General features: G+C 30.5%; 1 protein-coding gene and 1 long non-coding RNA gene across 2 annotated transcripts; one reads left to right on the top strand and one right to left on the bottom strand.

The window, feature by feature from the left end:
* Positions 1 to 483: 483 nt before the first annotated feature.
* Positions 484 to 5,442, top strand: LOC131657623 (cytokinin hydroxylase-like). The gene is made up of 4 exons (XM_058926998.1): positions 484 to 766; positions 943 to 1,172; positions 3,958 to 4,575; positions 4,886 to 5,442. Exons 1-4 carry the CDS (start codon positions 484 to 486, stop codon positions 5,312 to 5,314), a joined length of 1,560 nt encoding a protein of 519 aa, XP_058782981.1. The 3' UTR covers positions 5,315 to 5,442.
* A 1,248-nt stretch (positions 5,443 to 6,690) lies between these two features.
* Positions 6,691 to 7,744, bottom strand: LOC131654991 (uncharacterized). The gene is made up of 3 exons (XR_009299617.1): positions 7,670 to 7,744; positions 6,877 to 7,581; positions 6,691 to 6,792 (listed from the first exon to the last, which is right to left on the bottom strand). It is a non-coding gene; the product is annotated as an uncharacterized LOC131654991 (long non-coding RNA).
* Between the last annotated feature and the right edge of the window lie 5,305 nt (positions 7,745 to 13,049).

Below are 13,049 nucleotides of genomic sequence, written 5' to 3'. Positions count from 1 at the left end.
ATTATTATGTTTTACATAGTACATATACACTTTATTTTTGTCCCTCTGCAATCATATATAATAATATAGTTTATTTATTTAATTAAATAGGTGATTAATTTTATATAAAAAATTGCGTTAAAATTGTGGTTAGTTCAATTATATTAAGTATTCATATTTTTAGTGCAGATTGAATTAATCATTTTTTTAAATGAATCAATTACATCTTTACTTTCAAAAAAATGTAAATGAAACATTTTTCTTCTCATATTTTAGTTTTGTTAGTATAGATTAAATGAAACCTGAATCACGTTTGCAAAACTATTGCACTAGCTGTATTCGTTTAAACCGTGGTCCAAGCAATTTTGAGTGCCATTATAACTTTCCTCTAAAAGAAATTGTCATAATAACTTCTTACTCGTACGTATTGACCCAAATTTGGGTTTTGCTTTCTCATTATATAGCATAGCAATTGAAAGAGTAGTTTGTAGACAAAGAAACAAGATGGTTTTTGTTGCATTATCACAAACTCTTTTTGTGCTCACTTCAACAATACTTGCTATATGTCTTTGCTTGCTCACAACACTAACATATTTTTGGTGGATTTTACCAAACCATAAACTTCAAAACCTTAAGAAATATGGATTTGATGGACCAACACCAAGTTTTCCATTTGGAAACATTAAAGAAATGAAAAGAAATTCTTCCTTTTCTTCTTCGCTTGATATCACTCATAATATTCACGCTACCATTTCCCCTTACTATTCTTCATGGCAAAAATCTTTTGGTAAGCTAAGAATCGTGATTTCTTTCATAGTGATAGATAAAGATATTTTAAATACTTAATATCAGATATTAGCACCATTTAGACTGGAATCAATTTCGCCGTTCATTTGTTCTGTATGGACGGGCTAAAGACTGGTTGATGTTTATGTTGAATAATGCATTTTTGTTTGTTTGTAGGGAAAGTTTTCATATATTGGTTAGGGGTAGAACCATTTTTATACGTTGCAGATCCAGAATTCTTGAAGAAAATGTCTGGAAAAGTTATGGCCAAGGAATGGGGAAAACCAAGTGTTTTTAGAAAAGATAGAAAACCAATGTTTGGAAATGGTTTGGCGATGGCTGAAGGCAGCATATGGGTACATCATCGACATGTTATAGCCCCAACATTTACTCCAATTAATGTTAAGGTTTAGTTCTCTTTCTCTTTTCACTCTCAAATTTCAAATCTTCATTCAAATAGTATCTTTAAAAAAAAAAAAAATTATATCATGATGTTAAACTTGATATACTTCAATAATATATTAAATAAAAAATTTAAATATATATATATATATATATATATATATATATATATATATATATATATATATATATATATATATATATATATATATATATATATATATATATATATATATATATATATGGCATATCATATGAGAATGTCATTTTTATATGAGAATGTGAGAATGAATTTGAAATATTAGATTTTAAAATAAATGGTAAAGATTATGTGTGAATCTTTTTTCATCTATTCTACCTCATTTATTTTAATAATGGAGGAGAGAGAAAAAAAGATAAATACATAATCTCCACAATTTATTTTAAAATCTAATGATTCATATTCATTCTCACATTCTTATATATATATATATATATATATATATATATATATATATATATATATATATATATATATATATATATATATATATATATATATATATATATATATATATATATATATATATATATATATATATATATATATATATAAGGAGGGATCAAATTACATCAAATATTACACTCATTTACAACCATTGATTCATTTAAAATCTAATGGCTATTAAAACTCCAGCTTAATAAAATATTTCCTTTTTCATATGACCAATCATTCCTTATATATCTATCTAATCAATTTCATATATTAACAAAATATTATTTTTCTCTCACATTAATAATCAATCTTATATTTACATGTACTGCCAAATAAAAAAAAATAACACATAAGTCTACTCCTACAAAATTGAATTTAATTATTTTTTTAATTATAAATATCACTACTAAAAATTTCATCGGTACTATTTATATTACTACTAGAAATTTACTAACATATTGATGTTAATGAAAAAAAATACTTATTCACTTATATTTTAATTTTTTTCACATAAGACATTACTATTTACATTTGCTACTATAAATTCTATCAAATAGATTTCGTATGAAATAAAAAGTTTCTTTTGATTTTTTTAATTTTATTAAAATTAAATTATGTTCGATTCTATTAAAATAAAGGATAAAAATAATATCTTTTTAAATAAAGTAAGAGATAATTTTCAAAATATGCATAATAAGTTGCAAAAATTAAACTATAAATAACAATTTCAAATATTTTAATTTCAAATAAAAAAATTAAAATTTCTTTAAATATTGTGCTAATACTATTATGACTCTAATATTCATTCAAATACAATATATATACTTATACTTACGAAATGAACATAAAAAATATATTAATTTTACCTATAATTTAAGTGAATTAAATTTAAATAATTAAATTTAAAAAAATATTAATAGTACCGCTAATTGATCAAATTTACCTATAATATTCATTAACATCAAATTGATAGTAAATTTCTAGTAGTAATATTAATAGTACCGCTAATAGATCAAATTTTTAGTAATGCTATTTATAATTAAAAAAAATAATTAAATTTATTTTTGTAAGAGTAGACTTATGTGTAATGGACTGGATTGGTTTCTATCCTTAATATTTATTTTAAATCAACATAGAAAGAGAAACCAATCTAGTCCATTAAAATCAACAAAATCAAAATTTAATGGTCGTGATTCATTATTCTCATTTCTCATACTAATCAAGTGTTTTCACTTGAGTCGTCTCATATATATATATATATATATATATATATATATATATATATATATATATATATATATATATATATATATATATATATATATATATATATATATATATATATATATATATATATATATATATATATATATATATATATATATATACACACACACACATATATATATATATATATATATATATATATATATATATATATATATATATATATATGAGACGACTCAAGTGAAAACACTTGATTAGTATGAGAAATGAGAATAATGAATCACGACCATTAAATTTTGATTTTGTTGATTTTAATGGATTAGATTGGTTTCTCTTTCTATGATCCTTAATATTTATTAATTTAATGGTCGTGATTCATTGTTCTCATTTATCATAATAACCCAGTGTTCTCACTTGAGTCGTCCCGTATATATATATATATATATATATATATATATATATATATATATATATATATATATATATATATATATATATATATATATATATATATACGATGTAGGAGAGAGAAAAAAATAATGACACAAAATCTCCACCATTTATTTTAAAATTCAATGATTCAGATTCATTCTCATATTTTCACATAACAATGTCATTCTCATAATACGTGTCTATATATATATATATATATATATATATATATATATATATAGTTTTGCAAGGTTACACCCAGTTATTTTTATAAAAGAAGTATTTTAACCAATTTAAATTAAAATTGATTAAATACACATTAATATTAAACTAGATGTTACTAAAACACTTCTTTTAAAAAAATAAGTAGGTAACTTAGGATCTTCTATAAACAATTATTAAAATATCCGTATTCATCGTTTTAGAAGTTATGCGTTAGTAAATAGTAATTAAACAGAAAAATACTGCATGAAAATAAACATAACATGTGACAAATGTTTATTCATGTTGTAAATGATATCAACATATATTTAAAATCATAAATATTATATATATCTTGGAAATGGTTTATAGATTATTCAATACATAAATAAATTTTTTATACTTTGTGATAAATGGATACTAACTATTTTCAGCATTGTTTTTGTTCTGCCTAGACAATGGCAAGCATGATGATTGATTCGACAAAGAAAATGATCAAAAGATGGGATTCCCAAAGTAACTCCGGCCACCATGAACTCGATCTCGAAAGCGAGATTGTAGCAATGTCCGGAGAAATCATAGCAAGAGCAGGCCTTGGAATGGATAATGAAAATGGAAAAATAGTTTTTGATAAACTAAGAACTTTGCAAATGACCCTTTTTAAGACCAATAGATATGTGGGGGTTCCCTTTGGAAAATTCTTTAATTTTAAGAAAACATTAGAAGCCAAGAAAATTGGTGAACAAGTTGACATACTCTTGTTATCCTTAATAGAAAGCAGGATGAATTCAAATGATAAGAAACAATATGAACAAGATTTGTTGGGTCGTTTGTTGAAAGAAAATAATGAGGTTGATGGACAAATGAACAAGGCTTTTACAAAAAAGGAGTTGGTTGATGAGTGCAAGACATTTTTCTTTGGTGGATATGAGACTACATCACTTTCAATCACATGGACTTTGTTCCTTCTAGCTTTGCATCAAGATTGGCAAAACCAATTGAGAGATGAAATTAAACAAGTTGTTGGTAATATTGAAGAACTTGATATCAACTTGCTTGCTCATTTAAAGAAGGTGATTCCAATTCAAAACTTTATGGTCTAAAAATATTTAGATATTTAAAAAGTGTCTCCTATAATTCTGACCTAGATATCTCATTATCATTATAAAACAAGAATACTGACATGGACACCGAACACAACATTAACACTGACATGTTGATAACGATAATAATTTAAAATAATAAATAAATTGAATGTAAACAAAATATTATTATGTTGGTGTCGGTGTCTGACACTAACATATACACACTTTTTTTAGAAGTGTCGATGCTAGTAAGCCTTATATCATAGTTTTACATGCATGTAACTATTTATACATGCAGATGAAATGGGTGATGAATGAAGCACTTAGACTCTACCCACCATCTCCAAATGTGCAAAGGCAAACAATGGAGGACATTCAAGTAGATAATGTAAAGGTTCCTAAAGGGACCAACATTTGGATTGATGTTGTAGCAATGCATCATGATGTTACATTATGGGGGAATGATGCCAACAAGTTCAAACCAGAGAGATTTATGAATGATGCAAATGGGGAATGCAACCACAAAATGGGATACTTGCCATTTGGTTTTGGAGGGAGAGCATGTGTTGGTAGGAACTTGACATTCATGGAGTATAAGATAGTGTTAACCCTACTTCTTTCTAAGTTTAAGTTTAAACTCTCTCCTAGTTATTACCATTCTCCTACCATCATGTTGTCTCTTAGACCTAGTCATGGACTTCCTCTCATTGTTCAATCAATATTGTAGGATGTTATTGTATGAAACAAGAACATGTATCCTTCCACTCTTGGTATTGGATGGAAATAAATTAGAGGACAGCTAAATTAGGGCTAGAATAAAAGGTAGAGAAAAAACAGCATATATTGATTAAGAAAACATGGTATTGCCTCAAATTACAAAACTCATGTTGAGACTTAATATAAAATTTTGGTTGAACTTGTTGTCATCATTCCCCATTATGCCATGTCATGGTGATTATTAATCTAAGGTTTTGTTTTAAAGTTGGGAAGGGAATGGTAGGGAGGGTTTAAAAAAGAAAATTTCTTTACCCACCTCCCTATGGGGGGTCACCCCCAGCGAAATTCCCAAACTACCCCTGCTTCGGAAATGAACTTCCGAAGCGCTTTTTTTTTTAAAAAATTTCCTTGATTCGGAAGTTCATCTCCGAAAACACCTCATGGGGGGTGCGTTCGGAGATGAACATCCGAAAACACCTCATGGGGGGTGAATTCGGAAGTTCATTTCCGAATTATGCAGAAACTGTGTTTTTTTTTATGTTTTTTCTTAAACGCAACCGCATTTTAATTAAACGTTACCGGCAAATAAAATAAACAATAGATAGACTGAAAACACTAATATGATAAATAAACAAAAAAAAATACTAATATGAAAATATTATATACAAACCGAAATAAATAAAAATAGTGTGCTAAATATACAATCCAAAATCAAAAAATGAATAAACCCCACCACTACTGGGTGTGCCTAACCCGCTCACCCTGGGCCCTCCTCTGCCGCCTGTACCCCGCCGCACGGCCCGCATCAGTGACGATCATCTCCATCACGGCGACTGCCTCTGGTCCGCCCTGATGAATGACACCTCGATGCAACGCGTCCCGCCCAAGCATCTCTATCCGCTGGCAGATCGGAAGGAGATCAATGGCGTGGTCATCCTCCGCCTGCCGGTTCTCCAGGATCTCCTCGTGTGCTGGCCTAGGAGCGCCGGGAACGTCGGGTCTCAAGAGAGGATGGGACACCCGGTAGAACCATGTGACGTACCCCTCCACACTGTGCCAGTCCTGGGTGACCCGCATGCGACGGTACTCCTCCGGTACCACATGATGCTGCCACTCCTCCCATATGGCAGTGAGCTGCACTCTGGTCACTGTGTCAGGAGCAGCCTCGAAGGGTGACCTGGGTATGATCTGCACGAACCCAAACTGCCGCATGCACCGCTCCGGGAGATACCGGACCATGATGCCGGTCCCGCATGCCAACCAGCCTGAATATAGAGCAACCCCGTCGAAGGGGACAACCTGAGCATAGTCGGCGAACGGCCTCCAGGTGACGTCGTCGTGCATCATGCGGTCCAGGTACAGGCGGTATGGTCCCACCGTATCGTTCCCCCTCTGGAGGGCGTATCTGGCGGCCCTGGGCATGGCGTCAACGTACGCAGGATCGATGTGGAAGTCGTGGATGCGGGAGAAGTAGGAGATGATCCAGCTCTGAAACACAAATACGATAATGTATTAAAAATAAATACGAAACATAAATAAATAAATACGAGAATGTGTTAAAATCAAACGTACCGTAAGCAGAGTGCAGGATCCGACCAGCTGCCTCGTCCTCCAGTTGGAGGCCTCATTCAGCTTCTGGTAGAGATATGCCAGAGTAGCTGCCCCCCAGTTCCACTGGTGAACGGTATCCAGGTCCATGAAATAGCGGAGGTAGGCCACGTCGACTTACCTGGCGCTCTTGTCCACAAAGCATGCAGCGCCTACCACATGCATGTACCAGCACCGAAGAGCGCAGCCGCGGTGGTACTCCCTGAATAGGTCGTTACCCTCCTGCTCGGCCTCGACCGCCGCGTCCAGGTGGAACTCAAAATAGAGGCTCAGTGTGTTGAACCGGACATGAGGCCCAGAAGTCGAGACGCACTCCAGGTGAGCAACCTCGTGCGGCAGGCCCAAATAGTGCATCATCCACTCAATGGCCTCGACCCTCTGGATCCTGGAGTGGTCCAACAGCGGCCCCCTAATAGGCAGGTGGAGAAGACACTGGACGTCATGCAAGGTGATCGTCAACTCCCCCACCGACAAGTGGAAAGAAGACGTCTCCTTGTGCCAGCGCTCCACAAATGCCCCCTGCATGCCGGTGCTGATGGTGGTGTACCCGGTCATGCAGAGCCCGCAAAGCCCTGAACCTCGCACATGGTCGTTAAACCACTGAGCTGCTGGTTTAAACAGACCGAAAATCTTCCTGGAGTGGTTCACCATTTTCAATGGCTCTCTCTCCTGTTACAAAAAAAAACAAATAAGCGAGAAATAAACGGTAAAATTATAAAAAATGGTGACAAATAAACGGCTAAGTTAAAAAAAATACCTCTCCCTCCCAGATCCGCCGAGCGACGTGATCCTGGTAGTGAATCAGCAGGGAAGTGTCAAAAGGCCCTCCCGGAAAGCTATCCACCTCCTGCTCCTCCTGCTCCTCCTCCTCCCCGACTGGAGGGTCAACATCTGGTATGACCTCCTCCTCCTCCTCATCCTCATCCTCCTCCTCTCGCTGGCGGGAAGAAGATACCCGAGCCAGCCTACTCCTAGAGCCTGAAGCAGATGAACTCTCCACCAAGTCCTGTGGAACGCGGACACGGCGTCCCCGTCCCTGCCCCCGTCCCTGGGTCGACGCCAGATGCGCCGCCGCCCGCTCGCGTCTAGCCGACGCAGTCTGGGACTCTCTCCCCTGTCTGATGCGTGCTGGCTGGTCTGACATGATCCTGTAAACAATCGAAATCGATTAATATGCGAGACAAATGAAAAAACAAAAAAAAATGAACTTCTGGTACAGTTCGGAAGTTCATTTCCGAAAACTGGGATGGAGGTGTTTTCGGAAATGAACTTCCGAAACACCCCCACGCAGAGCTTCTCTGCAACCTCCAATGGCAGACCCAAAAACCTAAACCAAATCCATTTTTTTGCCTACTAAACATCCTAATATCAATACTAAGCTATCTTAATGTCATTTTTTCAGATTCTAAACACCCTAATATAGTTTAATCAAATAGATCTAAAACTTGAAAAAACAATGATAAACTTACCAATTAGTGTTTAATGATGAGTTTGGTTGAGTTTGGAAGAAGAGTTTGGCTACTTCACACTTGCTTCTGCAGAAATTTCGCCTATGGAAGTGTTTGATGATGATTAGGGTAAATGATTTGGGGGAGGGGGAGAGTTCTGCTTAATCTGCAGAACGCGTTTTATTTCGGAAGTTCATTTCCGAAATTGTAGTTTCGGAAATGAACTTCCGAAATAAGACACTTTTTTCAAAAAAAAAGGCGCTTTCGGAGATGAACTTCCGAAAACACCTTTTTCATGCATTTCGGAAGTTCATTTCCGAAGTCAGGGGTATAATGGGGTTTTCACCAGAGGTGGACTAGAAGATAGGGAGGTGGCCAAAGAATTTCTCTTAAAAAAAAAGAGAGAAGAATTGAGGAAAAGAATTGAAAGATTTAAACGGAAAGGATTTTAAAGGATTTATTTTTATTTAAAATCAAAACTTCCTAATTTAAGAAAAGGGTAATGCTAACGAGTGCCCCAGGGGCACTGGTTAAGAGATTAAAAAGGTAAGTTGAGCATTGTTTAATAAAGTAAAAAAAATAAATTTTTTCCTGAAATATATGTATTCAATGCATTTAAAACATAAATAACTAACTTTTTAAAGAATATTGTATGTGTTTAATACATTGCATATAGAATAATTTCTTTATAAGGAATGCTTAACCAGTGCCCCTGGGACACTCGTTAGCATGACCCTTAAGAAAATTAAAAAAATTTATTATGGGAGGAGTTTTTTAGAGTTTTAGAGAACTAAAACAAATTATTCAAATAAAATGTATCTTCTTATAGTATTCTAAAAATAAAAAATATTTCATACATAAATACTCTTTTATTATTCTATATAAAAACATATTTTAAAATAAGGTGAAATATATTTTTGGTCCCTATAAAATTATTAAATTTTGTTTTTGGACCCTATTAAAAAAATGATAAGTTTTGGTCCCCACAAAATTATTATCCATGTAGTTTTAATCTCTGCTGTTAAACCAATGTGTATTTTTGTATGATTATTTTACAGACAAGTTTAGAACGTTATAAAAAGTTCTTCGGAAAAAAAGAAATTGAAAATTTGATTTTCTAAGTCAAAATTTGCATTACTTTTATCATTATCTTTTGAAATTTAAAAAATTCATATTTAATTCTTCTCATTATAAAAAATTCTATAATTTGGTAAAGAAATATTGTATAGTATTCTAAACATGTATGAAAAAAATTATTAAAAATTTTAAAATTTTGAGGATAATTAAATAATTTTCAAATTTTTAAAAAATAGCAGGGATTAAAACTTGAGGCATAAAAATTTTACAGAGACTAAAATATATCATTTTTATAAGGATTAAAAATAAACTTTGAGATATTTATAGAGACCAAAAACATACTTAACCCTTTAAAATTTGTTAAAAAAATTTATTTCCTAGAAAAATATATATGTTGTTTTTCAAAATCCTATTTTCTCCTACTCTCCAATCTCTCAAGCAGATCCTAACTATTTGTGATCTTTGATAAGTATTAAAATTACATAATTTGCTATATAACACTAATAGTGGTTAAATAAAATTGACAAAAAAACAGCTCCATGTTATTGTAAACAATAATTAAATTTTAAAATTAGAATATAACTTTTTTTATGTCTTTTATTTTTATTTTTAAATTTAGGTAAAAATATATTTCAACAGAAAATAAATAAAAAAATCAAATGAGAAACAGATATAAGATTTTAGATTGTAAGTAATTTCTTAAGGTGATATTATCTTCTAGATCAGAGATAGTCAAATAAGGTGAAAGACAATTGGAATTACTTTAAGGGTTAAATTTCTAGGTGACGCTCACTTCACCTAACAAAATTCTACTTACAGGGGTCAATGTTACTTTTCTAGCCGGCCTAGCAAAGGTCTAATTCGCTTCAAGCTCATACACTTATTCAATATATAAAACTTTGTTTCTATTCGAATCAAGGTACATTTTTTTATCTTTACTTTTCAATAAATTCGTACTAAATCTTGAATTCACTATTATAAAAAGTGTTTTTAGTATCGAACATAAAATGCATTTTATTTCAATTAACACTAATCTATTGAAATGCTTTTTAGTTTATTGAAACCTGCCTGTTAGTGGCCAAACTTAAACAACTTACTTTAATATAAATATATTTTTTTGTGTTGTATTATTTATATTATTTTATATAGAATAAAAAAACTGCAATCTAAAAGACTAGAACCCTTGATCTTCTTTTTAAAAGTTAACTAATATATTCATAATAGTACTTATATTATGTAATTGATAATTTACTATAATAAATATTAATAATATTTAAAAATTATATAATACATAAATTTGTGAGTTCTTGTCAACTCAATTTTAAATAAATTTAAACTATAAGTATAATAGTATAAATTTTAAAAAAATTATAATAAAAACATCATAAGTTACAACTCTTATAGTCTTATGTACTATAGGTTGTTAAAATAAGTTTTGTTTTTTTATTGAGTGTAAATAACAAATTATAATAATTGGCATAAATTTAAAAATATTTTGTTAATTAAATTAATAAACCGCGTAAACAACCATCGTAATCTTAAAAAAAAAAATTAAAATAAAACTGTTAGGAAACTAAGTTCTCAAATAGAACTTAGACACCTCTAAAATTTCAAACAATTTTAAATTTAAGAAATATAACTTATAATTATTGTGTTAATATATTTCAAATATTTATAAAAATTATGTGATTATAAATTTTTTTTTTAATTATAATATTTGTTGCTCCCTCTAATATTTTTGACAAGATCTGGCACAAGTAAATATATTTCGTTAAACTATATTGTTTTTTTATTTTGAATATAATTTAGTTTATACTTCTCTTATGTTTAACCACATCTATAATGTCTGAATCGCCCTTGATTGTGCATTTTAACATGCGATTAATTATCTATCAAGTGTTTATTATAAATGTACGAAAAAGATATATAATTTTGTAGCGTCAATGAAGTGAATCATTATTTAAATAAAATAGGTTATCTCCTATGTATTCTCTACTATACTATCCGCTCTATGCAAATTTCAACTATTCATTCATGTTCATCAATATTTTTTCTTTCTCTTTAAAATTATTATTTTTTATCATTTCTCCATCATTGAATTAATCACATAAGAGATTGCTGACCGCAAACGGTAGGAGATATCTCTTTTTTAGAATCGTATAGAATAACTAATTTGATATAAAGATGAACAAAAGAATATGCTCTAAATTAAGTCTACCTCAGAATTATTTATTGATGTTGTTACTAATATAAGTATAATCATATAACTCCTCAACAATATTTTCAATAATTTGTTATCCAGTTCTATCATTGAACTAACTAATTTCTATTTATTCCATCTAATATCAATCAACTGGTCAATTAATTAACCTTTATATTTAACACCATGCATTAATTTTGTCAAAATATTTTTTTCTCACGCAAAATCACATTAATTAATTCATTTTCTCATTTCATGAAATTAATATGGCTATAAATTGGAGTGATATGAAGTCAATTTTATTCCATGCAAAACAATATTATTATCAATCAGAAAGAAGAAAAAAAATAGTGCTATGGCACAAACCAGTGCTTCAATTGTTCTAGTTGTTCTTGTTGTGGCATTATTTCTGAATGGCTATAATGCTGCTGAGAGTGTAGAAAGAAGTGATCAACCTGAGAAAGATGATGATGGTGATTTCAAACATAAGTATTTAAAGTTTTTAGTATGCTGGAAATTTTATAAATTGTGTTATTTTGTTGATCATAAGTATTGTGGTGAGTTTTTTGACAAGTGTAAAGATCTCAAAATCACCGCAGCTAAAAGTGCTAATCCTAATGCTGAAAGCCAAACTCCATGATCAGAGATTGTGGTCATGGTTTGTGTGTTATATTTATCAAATAAATTTGTGTGTGAAAATATTAAGATATGAGGTTTAAGTATGTACTATTTAATATGAAGATATTTAATAATCTTCATATGTGATTTGTATTATTGTACTACAGGTTACATATCTGTGCAATGGTGGTGTTTACTTTCTGCAACAATAATGAAACTAGTGTTGATTTACAATTGTTTTAATTAATGTCTTATACATAGTAAACAAATAACATCTAATTAAAGTTTACTTAGATAATATTGTAAAACACTTCTTTGATGATAGTGTTTGTTGTTGTACTTAAAGATGTATTTGTCTTTGTTATGAACGAGATTTTTTAGGTCTAACTTACTCTTTATCTTTAAAATTGTTACATATAGTTGTTCATGGCTGAAAACATCTCCGGATAAGTATAAACTAACATAATTTAAGAATTGACTTTGAAATTTGTTTATTATCATAGCAAAAGAGACAATAATTGGTAATTGTCTTATAATAAATTTGAAAGGACTTGGAAATTGAGATAGAGACAAAGACATTCTTGATAAGTAAATGATATTTCTAATATTTTTACCTAATATGATCTTTTGCTCAATGACTTGCTTCGCAAGCCTAATAACAATGAACCTAGTACTATTACATAACCCTTCAGTAGAGCGGATCCAGACAATATATATTGGCGTGGCTAAATATAAACGAAAATACGAACTAAATCATATTAAAAAGGAATAATAATATTATTTAATGCAATACA

This window comes from Vicia villosa, linkage group LG3 (genome assembly GCF_029867415.1).
Source record: "Vicia villosa cultivar HV-30 ecotype Madison, WI linkage group LG3, Vvil1.0, whole genome shotgun sequence".
NCBI lineage: Eukaryota > Viridiplantae > Streptophyta > Magnoliopsida > Fabales > Fabaceae > Vicia > Vicia villosa.
The sequence above is the reverse complement of the archived record's forward strand: the minus strand, read 5'-3'. Positions and strand labels throughout refer to the sequence as shown.

Coding starts and splice junctions, on each gene's coding strand:
- LOC131657623 (XM_058926998.1), top strand. CDS start 484: ATGGTTTTTGTTGCATTATCACAAACTCTTTTTGTGCTCACTTCAACA. Junction 1,173..3,957: donor TTACTCCAATTAATGTTAAG/GTTTAGTTCTCT, acceptor TGTTCTGCCTAG/ACAATGGCAAGCATGATGAT. Junction 4,576..4,885: donor TGCTTGCTCATTTAAAGAAG/GTGATTCCAATT, acceptor TTATACATGCAG/ATGAAATGGGTGATGAATGA.